At 45.4% G+C, this 19,986-nt stretch overlaps 1 protein-coding gene across 3 annotated transcripts in view; it reads right to left on the bottom strand.

Annotated features, from left to right (window-relative positions):
* SPTBN1 (spectrin beta, non-erythrocytic 1) overlaps window positions 1-19,986 on the bottom strand; it is a 724,701-nt gene that overhangs the window by 281,167 nt on the left and 423,548 nt on the right. For all 3 annotated transcript variants that reach the window (XM_029593444.1, XM_029593446.1, XM_029593445.1), the window contains one exon: window positions 13,355-13,657. In XM_029593444.1, the coding sequence (XP_029449304.1) occupies window positions 13,355-13,657 (303 nt within the window). The remainder of the gene's footprint in view (window positions 1-13,354; window positions 13,658-19,986) is intronic.

Raw genomic sequence — 19,986 nt, 5'->3', positions numbered from 1 at the left:
GCGAGCGTGAGGTAGCTCCAAACTGCTTTGGAGACGGAAATTACTGAATTGCTGCACTTCCTGTGGGGGTATATGTACCCGTGCTGACGTCAGATCCGTCTCCAACTGCTAGCACGAGCACACTATACCCACTTGTTTTGCGTCCATCTGCTACACGCTAGGAAATGGCAGGCTTCTATCTTCCAATGAGATAATGAGCCATGAGATAAGAAAAAGCAAAAAGGCATTTGAAGATTTTTGGCAGAGATGGCATCTGGAGCTAATCTAGCACACTACTAGCTCAGCTCGTTGCCTACGTGGCCTCCCAATTTCTGGCATTTTATTTGCTTTTACATTTATTATTCACCTTATCCTGTGCTAAATTTGTTGAAAAACAGAAGAAATGCCATACTGAGTGATACCAAAGGTCCATCAACCCAGCATCCCATCTCAGACAGTGGCCAATCCAGCATATTAGTACCCAGTAGGATCACAAAGAACAGATCCAATCCTTCTCGCTCAAAATCAGGAATGAGCAAATGGCTTTCCCAATTCTACACAGCTAATAGTTTATGGATTTTTCTCTAGCTATGCTAACTGCTGCCACATCCTGTGACAACAAAGTCCATAGTTTAGTTCTGTTATATCTTTTTTGAAATGGGATGACCAGAAATGCATAATACTCAAGATGCAGCTCAATAAAAGCATTATATCATTTTCTGTTTTATTTTTATTTCCTTTCCTAATAATACCCAATGTTCTATTTACTCTTTTGACTGCTACCACACACTGAGCTGAGGTGTTCACACTGACTCCAAGATTCTTTTACTGGGTGATGGTGTCTAATATAGAACCCAGCAGTGTATACCAATAGTTAGGAGTATTCTTCCCTATATATATCACTTTGCAATTACTCACATAAAATTTCATCTGCCATTTAGACGCCCAACCCTCTGGTTTTACAAGGCCCTCTTGCAATTCCTCACAATTGGGTTGTGATCTAACAACTTTGAGTAATTTTATGTCAAATGCAAATTTGATCACCTCACTCATCACCCCCTTTTCCAGATTGCTTATAATTATATTAAAAATCACTGATCCTAGTACAGATACCAAGGGAACTCCACAATTTGCCTTTCTCCATTGAGAGAAAAGACCATTTAGTAGCTCTCTCTATTTCCTATCTTTTAGTCAGGTAATATTCCACAATAGGGCACTGCCTTGCATTCCATAACAGCAAAATTGCTAACCTTGTAATAGGTGTTATCCCAGGACAGCAGGATGTAGTCCTCACATATGGGTGACATCACTGATGGAGCCCTATCACGGGAAAAAATTTCTGTCAAAGTTTCTAGAAACTTTTGACTGGCAGCCTGAGGCTACTGAGCATGCCCAGCGTGCCATGATATTCTCTGCCACAGGGGTCTCACTCCAGTCTCGTATGTAGCAATAAGCTTTAGCGAAAAATAAATTAATAAAAATTTGAGACCCAACTCCGCGGGGTGGCGGGTGGGTTCTGTGAGGACTACATCCTGCTGTCCTGAGATAACACCTATTACAAGGTAAGCAATTTTGCTTTATCCCAGGACAAGCAGGATGCTAGTCCTCACATATGGGTGATAAGCAAGCTAGAGGTTGAGTCATTTAGTATTGAGGCAACAGTGAAGTGGTGTTGTTGAAAATGAGTCAGCCGAAAATCACAGCAGATTGGTTGTAGAAGGAGTTTGGTTTAAACAAGTTCTTTGAGACGGATTGTCCGTAGGCTGAATCCTGTCGTCCTTCTTTGTCGAGACAATAATGAGCTGCAAAGGTGTGAAGCGAAGTCCATGTTGCTGCTTTACATATGTCCAGAATTGGGACTGAGCGATAGTGTGCATCAGATGTTGACATTGCTCTTACTGAATGTGCCTTTACTCTCCGCTGAAGAGGAAGGCCTGCTTTTTCATAGCAAAACTGTATGCAATCTGCTAGCCAATTGGATATAGTATGTTTACCCACTGCTTTCCCTTGTTTGTTTGGATCATAAGAAACAAAAAGTTGATTGGATTTCCTGTGGATTGCCGTGCGGTTTAAATAGAAGGATAGAGCACGTTTACAGTCCAAAGTATGTAAGGCCTGTTCTCCTTGGTGAGAATGGGGCCTTGGGAAGAAAGTGGGTAAAACTATGGATTGGTTCAAGTGGAATTCCGTAACTATTTTAGGAAGAAATTTTGGATGTGTATGGAGAACTACCCTATCATGTAAGAATTTCGTGTAGGGGGCGTATGTTACAAGTGCTTGTAACTCACTAACTCTTCTAGCTGATGTAATAGCTATGAGGAAGATAGTCTTCCATGTGAGAAATTTGAGATCACAGGAATCTATGGGTTCGAAAGGAAAACGCATAAGTTTTGTTAACACCACATTCAGATCCCATGCTGTGACTGGTGGCCGAATTGGTGGTTTAAGTTGAGTTAAACCTCTCATAAACCTACTGACAAGAGGTTGTGTGGATATAGGTGCATCTCCCACGTTATGGTAAGCTGAGATTGCACTTAAATGTACCCTTACAGAAGAAGTCTGTAGACTGGATTCTGAAAGATGGTATAAATATTCCAGTAGAGAAGTAACGGGGCAATTGAAAGGATCAATATCCTGTTTGCACCAGAATGTGAATCTTCTCCATTTTGAAGAATAATTCTTTCGTGTTGAAGGCTTTCGTGAAGCTATAAGCACTTGAGAGACTTTGCTTGGAAGGTTGAATGGTTGTAGGATCAAGCTTTCAACATCCATGCTGTCAGGGATAAGGATTGGAGGTTGGGATGGCGCAACCGACCCTGATCCTGAGTTATGAGAGTGGGAGCTACTCCCAGACGAGTGGGATCCCTGACTGAGAGGTCGAGAAGTGTGGGAAACCATACCTGATGAGGCCAATAGGGGGCTATGTGTATCATGGTCCCCTTGTCTTGCTGTAGCTTCACTAGGGTTTTGGTTATGAGTGGTATCGGCGGATACGCGTATAGTAGGCCTGAGTTCCAAGGGCGAGCAAAAGCGTCCTTGGCTGGCTGGTTCTTCTGTTTGTGCAGAAAACAGAATTTGTCCACTTTGTGATTCAGATGTGACGCAAAGAGGTCTATTGTTGGTTGTCCCCAACGTTGAAATATCCTGGTCACTACCGAGGGATCCAGGGACCAATGTAGTGGCGGATCGACTGAGTTGATCCGCCACTACATTGTGAATGCCTGCCAGATAAGTGGCCAGGAGAAATATTGAGTGGTTGAGGGCCCACCCCCAAATCTGAGCGGCTTGACAAAGGAGATACGAGCCCATACCTCCCTGTTTGTTGATGTACCACATGCGACTGTGTTGTCCGTTTGGATGAGAACAGTCTTGTGTGAAAGGCAGTCCTTGAATGCATGCAGCGCATAACTTATAGCTCGAAGCTCCAGAAATTTGATTTGATATGTTGCTTAGAGTTTTGTCCAAATCCCCTGGGTTTGGAGATTGTTTATGTGAGCTCCCCAAACCAAGGTGGATGCATCTGTAGTTAATGTTATCTGTGGAACTGGTTGTTGGAAGGGCAGACCCTTGCGCAAATTGTCTTTGTTCGCCCACCAACGAAGAGAGGAGCGTAGTTGGTGGGTTACTTGAATTTGAGAATGTAATGGTTGAATGGCTTGAATCCATTGTGATCGTAATGTCCATTGGGCTACTCTCATGGTGAGCCTTGCCATAGGAGTGACATTAATTGTGGAAGCCATATGGCCTAGTAAGGTTAGAAACTGATGAGCTGTTGCTTGTTTGCTTGAGCAAAGCGATCTTGCCAAGAGGGATAGTGTTTCTGCTTGGTCCTCGGGTAGAAAGGCTCTTGAGAGGATTGTGTTCAGGTCTGCACCTATGAATTGAAGGAGGTGAGACGATTAAGGTGGGATTTTTGATAACGGATGAGAAAACCCATGGAATGAAGCAGGGAAATGGTTCGACAGAGAGGTGAGAGCGCCTTCTTGAGAGTGACTTCTGATGAGCCAGTCGTTCAGATATGGAAAAACATGGACACTTTGCGTAAATGTGCTGCTATTACTGCCAGACACTTGGTGAATACTCTGGGGGCAGAAGCAAGTCCGAAGGGCAGTACTCTGTATTGAAATGCTGATGCCCCACCATGAAGCGCAGATACTTGCGATGAGGAGGGAATATTGGAATGTGAGCGTAAGCGTCTTGAAGATCCAGAGAACAAAGCCAATCTCCTGTTTGAAGAAGTGGAAGCATGGTGCCTAGAGATACCATCCTGAACTTTTCTTTCTTTAGAAATTTGTTGAGATTTCTGAGGTCTAGAATGGGGCTTAGGCCTCCGGTTTTCTTTGGAATGAGGAAATAGCGGGAATAGAATCCTCTGCTCTTCTGAGTCCGGGGCACTGGCTCTACAGCCCTGGCTCTCAGAAGGGTGGACATTTCCATTTGAAGTTGAAGGATGTGATTTTCGCTGAGATGAGAATGATTGGGTGGAAATTCTGTGGGAATTGAGAGGAAATTGAGCTGGTATCCTCGTTTTATTATGGAGAGGACCCATTGGTCCGAAGTTATTGAGGTCCAATTGGTGTAAAATATGGGCAATCTGCCTCCTACTGGTAGGGTTGAGTGGGGATTGGCATATAGGCTTTGTTCTCTGAGCGTGTCCTCAAAATCCGGTAGCAGGGCCAGTTTGAGGAGGTGTTTGGGCCCTAGCTGTTCTCTGTTGATGCTGTTGAGGCCTCTGTTGTGATCTAGGAGGTCTCGGCCTAGATGCAGGGGGATAGTATCTGCGTTGCTTGTAGAAGGGACGCCTGATGTCTCTGCGTGGTGGCCGGCGCGTAGTATGCGTGGATGAGTCATGCAGAAGGAAGGATAACTGCCTCAAAGTTTCTGTATGTTCCTTTAATTGGGAAACTGCATCTTGCACCTTGGAGCCAAATAAATTATCCCCAAGGCAAGGGAGATCAACCAGTTTATCCTGTACCTCTAATCGTAGATCAGAGGCCTTGAGCCAGGCCCACCTTCTGGCAGTAATGCCTGATGCAGCAACACGTGAAGCTGTCTCGTAACCATCATAGGCAGCTCTAACCTCGTGTTTGCCAGCATCTAATCCCTTGTTAATAATGGTTTGTGCTGTTTCCTGATATTGTGTTGGCAGTGACAGCACAAACTCCTCCATCTGTTTCCAGAGGTTCCTCTGGTACTGAGTCATGTATAATAGGTATGCAGAAATTCTAGAATTTAGCATTGCCCCCTGAAATACCTTGCGGCCCATTTGGTCCAGGAATCGATTATCTTTCCCTGGAGGTGTTGAGGAATGGATCCTTGTCCTTCTGGGTTTCTTCTGCACGGATTCTACCACAACTAAATGGTGTGGTAACTGATTTTTGGTATCCTGGTGCAGATTGTACTAGGTAAGTTGTGTCTACCCTTTTATTAACTGCAGGAACCGTGCAGGGATGCTCCCAGAGGCGTTGTTGGAGTTGCAAGAGAACTTCGTGAATAGGAATTGCAACTGTCTGCTTAGGGGGATCTACAAACTGGAAGATTTCCAGAGTTTGTTGTCTGATGTCTTGTTCAGCTTGAAGCTGGAAAGGAATGGAATCCGCCATCTCCTGCACAAAGGTTGGGAAAGAGAAATCCTCTGGAGGTGATTGTTTTCTTGTCTGAGGTGGAGACGGATCAGACATAAAAGTTTCAGATGATGGATCTGAATCCGTATCAGACCAAGTATCGTATTCTGGAGGTTGGTGGTGAAGAGGTGTAATCCTAAAAGGGGGAGGTACACCAGATGGTCCTGGTACAGGATGCTCAATTGTGAAATCCTCTACCTGCTCTTGTACCGGGTTAGATGGCAGGGAGGCCAGTAAGTCTTGGTACCTTTTGGTGAGAAGATCTTGTAAGACTGATTCATCTGACTGTGGAAGTCTAGAGAAAGATGGTGGACGTTTTGGCATCGAGGAGTGTGACCTTGTCGATGACTTCTGCTTTGGTACCAGTGTCTTTGCAGATCGAGGTATGGTGGGTGCCGTAGTATACAAGGGTATCTGGTATGGAACCGCAGGCGATGTTGTAAGAAAAGAGAACATCGATAGCGGAGTTGATATTGACATTGTTGTAAGTTCCAAGGAACTTGTCATCGGTGGTATGGTCGTCGAAATCGGCATCGAGGTGGTTTGTGGCATCGATGGTATCGATGGCATTGACTCTATGATTGACGTCAGCGTAACCGCCAGCATCGGCGTGACCGCCAGCATCGGTGATAACGCCAGAATTTGAGCCTGTAAGGCGTCCATTACCATCTGTTTTATAAGCACCTAGACGCAACCCAGGGGCGGTTCCGGAGGGCGTGGCCACGCCCCCAGACCGCCCCTGGCCGAAACCACGCCCCCGGGCCCGCCCCCAAAACGCAGCGTCCCACCCCGAAAACGCCGCGCCAATCGGCCCCACCCCCGACACGTCCCCCTCTGAAAACCCCGGGACTTACGCGAGTCCCGGGGCTCTGCGCGCGCCGGCAGGCCTATGTAAAATAGGCGCACCGGCGCGCAAGGCCCTGCTCACGTAAATCCGGGCGGATTTACGCGAGCAGGGCTCTTAAAATCCGCCCCATAGAGTCTAACTTTCAAACCTATTTGCAGTGCAGCATTTACATGCATAAGTGAACCTGTGGAGATTAATGCTGGTATTTCATAAGCTGTAGTAGGAGCTGAATGTTTTATAAAATACTGTGTATTTCTTCTCCAAAAATACGTGTGCATTTTTCAGAATGTGTAAATATTTCTAATGCAAACACACATACTTTTTCTATTTTATAAATAGAACATATATATTGTAGAGGTATAAAAAACATTTGTGCAATAACCCTGATTTATATGTGGAGGCAGGCACTTTATGAATTATGCATATATACTGTTTTGAAAACACTTACTTGTGTGTGTATTTTAAATCACCAGTTCAATACCTCTAACATTTCACCCAGTCCATCTCCAATTCACCTAGACCCTCTAGAAACTTTACCTAGATTTCTCATCCAAAACAGCAGAGAAAGCAGAGTTGCTTACCTGTAATAGGTTTTCTCACAGGACAGTAGGATGCTAGTCCTCACATATGGTAGTCCTCACATATGGGTGACATCAGGATGTCACCCATTCACGGAGACGCCAATTCTGTGGACGCCTGGGCTCTGATACGCTCCATTGCGTATATTATCGCTATGCGCCCTGTAAATGCGCGAAAGCTGTGCACCTATCAATGAGCGCCTATCAGCGTGCGCGCAACACTATCAATGTGCGCCTAACGACGCTAGCCTAACAACGTGCGCGCGAGCAGGCAGGCAAAATGGCGGGCTGCCACGGAGGCCGACCCCGCTAATCCTCGTTCTCCGGAGACCCAGCAAAGACGTCGCCTTACCTGATCTTCGGCGCTTCCCGGTTGCGACCCAAGCGGTCTCCGACTGTGGGGGGAGAGGGTGATTACCTTCCCCACTGCGCTCGAGGAAGTGCACCCGCTGCCTCTAAGCCGCGCCCGAACTCATCTCGCTCGGGGGCTAAGTCCTCACCGCGAACGGATTGGGACCGAGGCTGCCTCTACGCCGCGCCCGAGCCCTTCTCACTCGAGGGCTAGGTCCCTGCCGCGATTCGGCCACCGGACCGAGGCTCTTACCTCCGAGGGACCACGGAAATCACCTCGGGAAACTCAACTGGGGGAGGGACCCGAGGGTATCACCGCAGGAGTGCAGGGCTCGATCTTCAGGTAGGATTCTTCTAAGAATTATTCGGTAAGATTTGGAAGAACGCTCAGCAAGCGTTAGGTAGCTCCAAACTGCTTTGGAGACGGAAATTACTGAGTTGCTGCACTTCCTGTGGGGGTATATGTACCCCTTGCTGACGTCAGATCCGTCTCCAACTGCTAGCACGAGCACACTATACCCACTTGTTTTGAGTCCATCTGTTACACGCTAGGAATTTATAGTTTTATCAGGCTAACTAGCTGAGGTGCTCAGCAGCTGAATATTGCCCCCATGGTTGTTTTCCAGTACTGAGGATTTTAATTCTGCTTTAATAAACTAATTATTGTCAGTATTTTTGTCAGGTGATGAGGTATGGAAAGAACAGTGGCATTACAAAGCAAATGATTAGGATAGCATGTGACTGGCAAATGTCGGTTAGGTAATCATCTATGACGATGCTATTTAGGCTGGTGTTTTTATATTTTGATAAAATGTAAAAATACAATATAAATTGTTTTATTTTGCTCTGTATACCACCTTGGGTGACCCTTAGGACTGGGAAAGCAGTCATTAAGACTATTATATAAATAGAGATTACTAGTAACAAGTCTACAGCTTTATGTTTTAGTTCTTTTAGAACTTTGGGTGTATTCCATCCAGTCTCGTGATTTATCACAATTTAGTGTTGCGTTCATGCCAATTCTCGCCCTCGTTCCACCCTCTCTACCTTTGTGGTGACTCCCTTCGGCTCAGACGGACAGATGCAGCCGCGGGTTCTCCCCGCCTCTTGGTCCCGGAATCCCCGGGCTGGCTTGACGCTACGGATCCGCCATGTTCCTGATGATGTAAGGGTGCGCGCGCTCCAGACTTTTTACCAGCAAGGGCGCGAATCTCGGGGGCGTCCCCAGTAGGGACATCATCCGTATTCAATTTAAAAGGTCTTTGTTTGCTAACTACAAACGAGTTTGCAAGGAACTCCAATGGGACTTGCTTCGGCAGTCCACGCTACTTGCAACAACGATCCGAGTCAGCGAGGGGAAATCTTTCTCCACTGCTCAGCCTTTTCAAACTTACCAGGAGTACCCGCTCCTCAGAAGCTCCGCTCTCTCTTCTTGATTTCAGATTGTTGGACGGGATCCGGTACTCGTTCCTTGAGGGCCTACGTTCCCGAAGACTCAGAAGACTCCTATTGCCTGGAGGCGATCGCAGACGTGAACACAGTGAGTCCTATTCCAGACAGGAACCGGTACTCGCTCCACGAGGGCCATTGTTCCTAATCTCTAAGGCTCCCTTCAGTCTAAGACGTTATCGCAGGTACGGAGATCGTGAGTTACCATTTCAGACTGCAGATAGGAACCGGCACTCGCTCCACGAGGGCCTATGTTCCTAAACTCTTCTAGCCTCTTTTCTATTCCAGAAGCCATCCCATACACAGTTATTGTGAGTTCTATTTCAGACTGCTTATAGGAACCAGTACTCACCTGCGGCTCCTGTTCCTGAATACTGAAGACTCTGTTGCATAAGACAACATTACAGATATCTACAATAGTGAGTGTATCATCTATCACTGGATATGCTCAGCATACTCTGTCTACTCACTACCTATAGTCTCTCCTTAGAGCTCAGCAACTCAGAGATTGTAGTTCCAGTATCAGAGGGACTTCAGCCCTGCCGGGCACATCAACTCACTACTGCCACCTCTGGTGGCTCTACTTCCAGTCTAATAAAGAACTATCTGTGTTTGTCTCAATACTCCAGCCTAGCCGGTGGTCCCTCTCAAGATCTCCACTTGAGGGCGCTGTCATCTGCCAACGGCCCAGGGATTCACTATTTCTACTAAGTGTTACTAGTGGGGATCATACAGGTTGCTGGCTCATCTTTCTACAGGAACAAAGCATAACAGTTGCTACTCCTTCCCTCTGGGGGTGCAGAGCATTAACAGATTGCTACTCATTAGCAAGATCCGTAACAAATTGCTAACTCCGCCGCCCCCCCCCCCCCCCCAGGCGGGGTGATCACTAATAGACTGCTAACTCCTCCCTTCAACGGGAGTATCCAGCAGCTAGATTCACAACAGATTGCCAACTCCTCCCCTTTGGGGGAGCAGATCTATAACATTTAGTGTGTCGATTTGCTTTATCATCTTAATCTTTTATTAAAATGTATTAATCGCTTATGCATGCTCACTATAAGATAGATTTTAAAAGGACCGCGCACATGCCCATAAACACGTGCATCTCACCATGCACAAAAATATGCGCTATTTTATAACCTACATGCACAGGTTATAAAACACTCTACGCACACCAGTTTGCTATTGCTCCTTGTTAGGTGCAGGAGTTTGGTGAACATCAGGGGAGGGGGGAGGGAAGAGAGAGAGCACTTCTTTATAGGGTTCAGCATATATCTATATAGATATATTGAGAGAGAGAGAGAGAGAGAGAGAGAGAGAGAGAGAGAGAGAGAGACTGACTGAGACTGAGAATCTATATATAGACCATTGTAAGGAGGCACTTTGATTTGGGGTGAGTTTTTGGGAGGTGGGTTGGGGTTAGAGGGGTGTTACAGACACATTCATAGGTATCCATTGTAAAACTGACCTCAAAGAACTTTTGACCTTGTAAGTGATGAAAAGGAATTGATTTGTACAATTCACTGTAACGCCACCCCCGAAAACTCACCCCGAATTAAAGTGCCCCCTTACAATGGTCCATATACAGAGTATCAGGCTGAGCCCTACCTATAAAGAGTCTCTCTCTCTTCTCCTCTCCCCCTGTGATGTTCACGAGAATCCTGTGCCTAACAAGGAGCAGTAGCAAAGTGGCGAACGTATGTTATGTGCGCCGGCTGAAGAAAATTAGAGGCTACATGCGTCAGTGCTGGCTCTGCCTCTGGATCGCCCATGTCCTACTCCTTTTCCACCCACTTTTTCTGGGCGCGCCTACAATGATGTACGCGCGCCCTTCCCGGCTATTTAAAATTTGCGTAGCTCCCGCTCAAGCTACTTATGCATGTTAAGTGGACGTTTTTGCGTGCACAAGGCTTTTAAGATCTACCTTTAAACGATGTACAAACTTTACATGCATAAATCTAAGTCAATATAAAACAATATTAACATAAAAACAGGCACAAACATTAAATTTGAATGTCTGCAAAATATGTTACAACACTGATCACCTGCTTTAGTAAGCACTTTCCAGCCATAAACATTAACTTATAAGAACATAGAAACATAGAAATGACGGCAGAAGACGACCAAATGGCCCATCCAGTCTGCCCAGCAAGCTTCACACATTTTTTTCTCTCATACTTATCTGTTTCTCTTAGCTCTTGGTTCTATTTCCCTTCCACCCCCACCTTTAATGTAGAGAGCAGTGATGGAGCTGCATTCAAGTGAAATATCTAGCTTGATTAGTTAGGGGTAGTAGCCGCCGCAATAAGCAAGCTACACCCATGCTTATTTGTTTTACCCAGACTATGTTATACAGCCCTTATTGGTTGTTTTTCTTCTCCCATGCTGTTGAAGCAGAGAGCCATGCTGGATATGCATCGAAAGTGAAGTATCAGGCACATTTGGTTTGGGGTAGTAACCGCCATAACAAGCCAGCTACTCCCCTCTTTGTGAGTGTGAATCCTTTTTACCACATTTCCTCTTGCTGTTGAAGCTTAGAGCGATGTTGGAGTCACAGTAAGCATGTGTATGTTTATTTAATAAGGGTATTGTCTCCAGGCAGTAGCCATCATTCTGGCGAGTCACCCACTCTTCATTGGCGGCCTCTTGACTTTATGGATCCACAGTGTTTATCCCACGCCCCTTTGAAGTCCTTCACAGTTCTGGTCTTCACCACATCCTCCGGAAGGGCATTCCAGGCATCCACCACCCTCTCCGTGAAGAAATACTTCCTGACATTGGTTCTGAATCTTCCTCCCTGGAGCTTCAAATCGTGACCCCTGGTTCTGCTGATTTTTTTCCTACGGAAAAGGTTTGTCGTTGTCTTTGGATCATTAACACCTTTCAAGTATCTGAAAGTCTGTATCATATCACCTCTGCTCCTCCTTTCCTCCAGGGTGTACATATTTAGATTCTTCAATCTCTCCTCGTACGTCATCCGATGAAGATCCTCCACCTTCCTGGTCGCCCTTCTCTGTACCGCCTCAATCTTGTCTTTGTCCTTTTGAAGATACGGTCTCCAGAACTGAACACAGTACTCCAGGTGAGGCCTCACCAAGGACCTGTACAAGGGAATAATCACTTCCCTTTTCTTACTCGATATTCCTCTCTCTATGCTGCCCAGCATTCTTCTGGCTTTAGCTATCGCCTTGTCACATTGTTTCGCCGACTTCAGATCATTAGACACTATCACCCCAAGATCCCTCTCTTGCTCCGTGCACATCAGTCTTTCCCCCCCCATCGAATACAGTTCATTCGGATTTCCACTCCCCATATGCATGACTTTGCACTTCTTGGCATTGAATCTCAGCTGCCATATCTTCCTATCATTGATAGCCTGTCTATAAAGATAAGTTTTAAGCAATGACTTCCATTCTTTCAAAGAATCAGCCTGCTGAATTACTTCTGATAATGAATTCTACAGCATAAAAGCTGCCACCTAAAATACACATTTATAAAGATAAGCATGTATATTTTAGATGTATAAAAACATATATGTATGGCAAAACCCCTGATTTATATATCTTTCCAGTTCTTCTGAATCATCACCCTTAAAGAATGTTTCTGGCATACAAATCTCCCTGATACCCGAAACCGAAACAAAGAATTTATTTAGTTTTTCTGCTATGGCCTTGTCTTCCCTGAGCACCCCTATTGTGTCTATCATCTAGCGGTCCAAGTGATTTCCTCATAGGCTTATTTTGGGTTTTTGCCTCTCTAGCAAGCTTCTTTTCAAATTCCCTAGCGCCTCTTTTTGGACAGGAGCGGCGGCTGTCAGCGAGTTTGACAGCTGACGCTCAATTTTGCCGGCATCTGTTCTCAAACAAACTGACAGCCATGGGTTCGGAAACCGGACGCCGGCAAAATTGAGCATCTGGTTTTCAACCCGCGAGCCCATTTTAATTTTTTTTTTTTTTTTTTTTTTTTTTTTTTTTTAACTTTTGGGACCTCCGACTTAATATCGCCATAATATTAAGTCGGAGGGTGCACAGAAAAGCAGTTTTTACTGCTTTTCTGTGCACTTCCCCGGCGCCGGCAGAAATTAACGCCTACCTTTGGGTAGGCGCTAATTTCTTAAAGTAAAATGTGTGGCTTGGCTGCACATTTTACTTACTGTATCACCGGGAATGACTAATAGGGCCATCAACATGCATTTGCATGTTGCGGGCACTATTAGTCTCGGGGGGGGTTGGACACGCGTTTTCGACGCGCTATTATCCCTTACTGAATAAGGGGTAAAGCTAGCGCGTCAAAAACGCGCATCCAAATGCCAGTTAACAGTGCGTTCCACTGGAGCACACTGTACTGTATCGGCCTGAAAGTTAGCTAGATAAGTAGAACCCCCCACCCATAACTTATTCTACAATCTATTTAGTTGGATAAGTGACTTATCAGGCTAAAGATCGTTTCAATATCGGGCTCTGTATGTTCAAGGCACAGAAGCCTGCATCTCCAAACATTTCTGCCTCATTTTCCTAATTTACCTTCATTTCATCCATCCAGTCCATAATGTATAGCATCTCCTGGAAAACCTTCTGCAGCCCAAGGTTCAACTCCAGCCGATGCCGGCGTGCCTTGAGCAGCTCTAGCAGGTATTCCCAAAGGCGTATCACGTTGTCCTTTCTGGCTGTAATGCGCTTTATGTCATGGTAGTTCTCAGCCTCAAGCTCTCTAGCCACAGCAACCACTGCTTCCACACGTTCTTCATAGGCTGCAATGTCCGTCTCAATGGCTTCATGCTTTTTAGTGGCAGCTTCCACTGCTGGAAGATCAAAGCCAAAGTTGTCCTGTGAAGAAATAAGCACACTATTTTTTAATCACATTTATCAATGCTTCTAAAAGAAAATGAATGTATACCATTTTAAAGGCCTTTATATTAAATTTAAATTTTGTATTTACTAAATTGCATAAAATGAACACCGCAGAAAGCAGAGTTACTTACCTGTAACAGGTGTTCTCACAGGACAGTAGGATGTTAGTTCTCACATATGGGTGACGTCACTGGACAGAGCCCTATCACGGAAAACTTTTCTGGAACCGACGTTGTCATATCCGTCAAAGTTTCTAGAAAGCTTTGACTGACATTGGCATACTGAGTGCACTGAGCATGCCATGATCCCTGTGTCCATAGGGGTCTCCCTTCAGTCTCGTTGGTAGCAAAAAGTGCGAGCGAAAAATAAAATAAAACGTATGTGGACCCAACTCTGCGGGGTGGCGGGTGGGTTTCGTGAAGACTAACATCCTGCTGTCCTGTGAGAAAACCTTTTACAGGTAAGCAACTCTGCTTTCTCACAGGACAAGCAAGATGGTAGTCATCACATATGGGTGATTAGCAAGCTACAGGCTGACTTGATTTACAACAGGCCAATAGCAGACAACTTGTGCAGAGGCACAATAATTGAGGTGCTATTGGCAATGATGAGGCAGCCTGAAATTACAGCAGGTGGTTGTGGAAGGAGTTGGGGATTATAGTGGAAGAAAGCTTTTCAAGACCGGTTGGCCAAAGGCAGAGTCTTGATAGACTTCCATATGTAAGCAGAAGGGGCTGCGAATGTGTGAAGAGTGCTTCAAGTCGCAGCCTGGGAAATATTGGCAACTGGTACTGAACGATAGTGTGGTACCGACGTTGTCATGTCAGTTATAGAATGTGCCTTCATTCACCTCTGGAGAAGGTCTGCTTTTTCTTAGCAGAATTCGATACAGTCTGCTAGTCAGTTCGAGAGAGTTTGTGTGCCCACTGGAACTCGCAGCTTGTCTTTCACAAAGCAGGAAAGAGCTGGGTATATTTTCTATGAAGTGCAGTGCAGTCTAGATGAGCAAGTTTGCTTACCATAAATGGTGTTTTCCTTAGACAGCAGATGAATTAGCCATGCTTTCTGGGTACGTCTTCCATGCCACTAGGTGGCAGAGTTCTCTAAGTCTAGCAAAGTCTTTTAGCTAGGTGCTCCCTCATATCTTCTCTGATCCAGCTCAGGCTCCTCAGTCAGTAATAAAGCAAGTGCAGTCCGGGGAGGCGGGCGGGTCATCATGGCTAATTCATCTGCTGTCTACGGAAAACACCGTTTACGGTAAGCAAACTTGCTCTTTCACGTAGATAAGCAGCTGAATTAGCCATGCTGTCTGCGAGTCCCCAGCTGGTGTATTGAGCATGGAAGAGTTAATTAAAGTGTAGCTCAATACCAAAGTTCATGGCAGACAGGTCCTATGAAGGCTGTATGTGAGAGGAATGTGTGCTCTTCTGTAGGATAGTCCGGCCCATTATTGCATCATCCTTTGCCTGTTTATCCAAGCAGTAATGGGATGTGAAAGTTTGTAGCGACGACCATGTTGCCGCTTTACAAATGTATATGATGGGAACATCATGTAGATGAGCCATTGAAGCTGCGAGTGCACGTACTTGGTGCACTTTCGGAGTCGTAGTTAGAGTCTGTGAGCATTGTTGGTAGAAGAAGCGAATGCAATTGGAAATCCAGATGGATAGAGTTCTTTTCGTTACTGGACGTTCTTGTGCGTTCGGATTGAAGGAAAGAAAAAGTTGAGATGGTCTGGTAGGTGAATGGGTGCGCTGCTTATAGTAGGCAAGCGCACGCTTGCAGTCCAAAGTCCGGATTTTTTTCTCATTATCATTCACATGATGTTTTGGTTGAAAAATGGCTAAAGTTATGATTTGGTTGATATGGAAACTGGAAATCACCTTTGGTAGGAATTTGGGGTGAGTTCACAAAGTCACTTTTGTCATGGTAAAATTGAAGATAAGGGGGGTAGTGGACTAAGGCCTGTAGTTCACTAACCCGTCATGCAGAAGTTAAAGCTACTAGAAAAAAAGAGTACCTTCCATGACAAGTAACAGAGATGGCAACTGTCTAATGGTTCAAAAGGGTGGAAGCATTAGTTGTTCAATGACAACATTAACGTCTCACAGTACCGGTGGTTTCTGTAAAGGCGGATGTAGGCGTAAGACACCCTTCATGAATCTGGATACTAGTTCATGACATGAGATGGGGTTTCCGTTGAGAGGTTTGTGGTAAGCTGCTATAGCGCTTAAATGGACTCGAAGTGATGATGTTGCAAGGCCTCTCGTGTAGAGCAAGTGGAGGTAGGATAGAAGTTGCTCAGGTGAACAAGATAAAGTGTAGCTGTTCCATTTTCTATTGTAATTAAGTCTTGTGGACTGTTTCCTAGAAGATAGCAAGATATCTTGAAGATCAGATGAAATGCCTAGGTGTTGATAGGCGACCCGTTCAATCTCCACGCCGTGAGGTGTAGGGACGAGTGAAGTGGGTGAAGAAGAGATCCCTTGTCCTGGGTGAGTAGTTGGGGCTGCTGTCCAGGGGTATGGGGTCATAAGTCAATAGGTGCAATAGGTAGCTGTACCAGGGTTGTCTGGGCCACGCTGGTGCTATTAGAATTAGATCCGCTCGGTCTTCTATGCATCTCTGGATCGTACAGGATATGAGCGGAATCGGAGGGAACACATAAAGGAAGCCGTGAGACCAATTCACTAGAAAGGCGTCCGGAGCAAGTCGATGAGGGCTTGGGTAAACTGAACAAAAGGCCTTGAGTTTCCTGTTGTTTTCTGTTGCAAAGAGGTCTATAGAAGGGAGACACCAGGGGCGGATCCAAGATGGCCACCGGATGAGTAGCTGTGTTCAGAACGTCCTCATGTGATCCTAACATAATCTGTTTTCTTGCAAAACTTTTACCTTGGTTATGGGAAGGAAGCGCAAGCCGAGGACTCCTTACCCCGCTGAGCCTTCGACGAGTGCTCCGACCGGCCCGATGGACGCCCTTGTCACACGCAGCGTCAGAACAGTGGGAGAGCAGCCACTGCAGAGCGGGGGGAGGGGAATCTGAGCTCCCCTCTCTGCTTGGCCCCCTCTCACCTTTGAGTCCTGCCGAGAGGACCCCACCGCTTAATCCAGCTGCCGGGAGAGAAGCGCCATATCCAGGGGAAGATACCCTGGACCGAAGTGTGCAGGAGATTTTCTCAGCGAGGTCTGGAGTGACGCCTACGGCAGCATCTAGCCCCATAGAAGACCTGGGGCAAAGCGGTGATGGAAGAGGAGCCTCAGGAGGAGAAACTTCAGTCGCTGCTGTTTTTTTCTCCACAATAGAAATACCATCTATGGTAAGACCTGTAGTCTTTTCTTTTGAGACTTTGTGGGAAGCCATAAACGAGATGAGAACTAACATATTACAGCAGTTAACACCAGTAACGGAATTAGAACAACAAACTGCCACTATTCGGACTGAGATAAAAATGATTCAGCAAACGCAATCAATGCTTATAAGAGATAATAAGACTGTTCAAAAAATAGAAAATTTAGAGAACTATGCAAAGAGTCGAAATTTAAGATATATAAACTTTCCTCAATTACCAATGAGATCTTCAAGGGAAGTTTTTAATAAATATGTGTCTGAAATATTGAAAATTTCAGCAGATCAAAGTCCAATGATACTGAAATCATTCTATTTATCGAAGTCTAGAGGAGAGGCGGTAAACCAAGGAGGTGAATCAGATCGTGGCACCTGTGATTGATCAACCTCTCAATATAACAGCACTTTTGGAGACATCGGATACAGAAATGGCTGTTCCGGCAACATTGATAGTGACTTTCGCCTCAGAGTCAGACATGGATAGGCTGTTAAGATTGAGTATAAAACATAGGAATGAAAGATTTCTTGGACTTTTGGTTAGAGCCTTTCCTGACCTGTCTCGTGAGACACAGAAGAGGAGAAAAACATTTTTACTTTTGAGACCTCAGGTTTTACTAATTGGGGCAAGATATTTCCTTAAATTTCCATGCAAATGTGGGGTAAAATATTTGCAAAATACCTGTGTCTTTTTTGATCCACCCCAGTTAACTCAATTCTTAGTGGGTAAGATTCCAGTAGCAACAGATGAAGTACCTCGTGAAGAGGCTCTCAGACTCTCACAAGTAACTAGAGTCGCTGTAATCCGGATATTTCTTGAAATTGTTAGGTATTATCTTTTCCTCTAGGTTTGGTAAAGATCCGCCCCCTCTTTGTGGATCTCAAGAAGAGAAACTATAAAAGGTTGGTTTTTTTTTTTTGTTTAAGTGTCAGATGGTATTGTGTATAAAACAGTATCTGTATTGATTACAAGGTATTCTCTTTTTTCTGTACAAGATTTGTTCTTGAAATAATTGTAAAATTGCATAAATATTAAAAAAAAAAAAAAAAAAAAAAAAAAGAAGAAGGGAGACACCATATGGAGATTTGTTGAACTACTGTCTGGTCTAGTTCCCATTCGCGGGGATGAAAAATTCTGCTGAGCTTGTCCGCTCTGGAGTTTTGGATGCCGGGCAGGTAAGTTGCTTGAAGAGAAATCAATATCAGGACAGTTTCTTTGCAAAGGTTCCAAGAACCGGACCCGCCTTCCTTGTTTATGTAGAACATTGTTACTTGGTTGTCTGTGTGAATCATTACTATCTTCCCTCATAAAGATTCTTCGAAAGCTCGAAGGGCATTTCTCACCGCTTTGAGTTCTAGGAGATTTATGTGCTGAGTCCTTTTGTACGCAGTCCATAGACCCCGAGTCGTTAGGTGATCCAGATGAGCTCCCCAGCCCTTGGGGGACGCATCTGTGGTAAGTATTATCTGATGCCGGAGGGGTCGTAGGGGCAAGCCCATCTATAGCATTGACGGAGAAAGCCACCATTGGAGGTCTTTCCTCATACTGTCTGTCAATGTAATTGGGGTAGACAGTGGATGAAGGAATTGGATCCATTGTAACTTCAGGCCCCACTGCAGACGACGTGTGTGTAGGCGTGTGTGAGGGACCACATATATAGCTGCTGCCATGTGTCCTAGAACAGTTAGTATCTGGTGAGCTGTAGCGGTTGTGTTGTGTAGTAGATCTGTAGCCAGCGAGGAGAGGGCTAGAGCTCTCGGAGGAGGGAGGAAAGCCTTATCCTGAATTGTGTCTATGAAGGCACCTATGAATTGCAAAGTCTGAGTAGGCACTAGGTTAGACTTTTCGTAATTGATGAGAAGACAGAGGTTGTCGAGACAAGAAATTGTGAGGAGGAGATTGGATTGTAGTAGGTCTCGATTGGGTGCTACTAGAAGCCAATCGTCCAGATAAAGGAATATCTGCACCCCCTGATGATGAAGGTGCGCCACCGCCACTGCGAGACATTTGGTAAAAATTCTGGGGGCAGAAGAGAGGCCAAAGGGAAGGGACTTTGTATTGAAAGTGCTGGTTGTCCGCTTGGAAGCATAGGTACCGCCAGGAACTGGGGTGCATCGGAATATGTGCATACGCATCCTTCAGATCGAGTGAACACATCCAATCCCCTGATTGAAGATAGGGAAGGATGGATTTGAGCGAAGTCATTTCTCCCTGCACAGGTGTTTGTTGAGGGATCGTAGATCCAAGATTGGACGCAGACCTCCCGATTTCTTGGGAATTAGGAAATATTGGGAATAGAATCCCTGAAGGAATTCTTTGGAAGGTAATTTCTGAATGCCATTGTTTTGCAGAAGCATTTGAAGTTCTTTCAACAGAGGTTCTTTGTGAGATGTTGATTACTTCTGTGGAACCCAATGAGGAAGGGTCGGGAGGAAGGAAAAGTGAAGGGTATGATTGTAAGGACCCATTGATCCGTGGTTATTTGATTCCAAGCTGGTAGATATTTGGTTAATCTGCCTCTGACAGGAGAGGGTTGTGACTGTGGCAAAGGTAAGTTCAAAAACTGGATTGAGGCTTTGCGGGTGGAAGATCCGCCTGCTGCCGTGGTGGATGGGCAGCTCTTGCACGTTGATGTGGTGCTTGAGCCTGATAGGGAGGTTGGCGAGGCTGCTGGTAGGTTTGAGGCTTAAAGTATGAAAAGGGCTTAAAAGATTTAAATGGAACCCTTCTGTAGGTTGTCGAGGACGTATAAGGACGTCTTGATGTAGATGGAATATGAGAAGTGGTCAAGGAAAGGACGGCTGTCTTTTGCTCCTTGAGCTTAGCTACCGTTTCGGTAAATTTGTCTCCAAACAAATTTTCAGGACAACAGGGTAGATTTGCCAATATTTCATGGACATCGTCCCGTATGGCGCTGGATCGCAACCATGCCAAACGCCTCGCTGCAACGGCGTTCGCTGA

Source organism: Rhinatrema bivittatum, chromosome 3, assembly GCF_901001135.1.
Source record: "Rhinatrema bivittatum chromosome 3, aRhiBiv1.1, whole genome shotgun sequence".
Taxonomy (NCBI): Eukaryota; Metazoa; Chordata; class Amphibia; order Gymnophiona; family Rhinatrematidae; genus Rhinatrema; species Rhinatrema bivittatum.
This window is presented reverse-complemented; position numbering and strand designations above follow the sequence as displayed.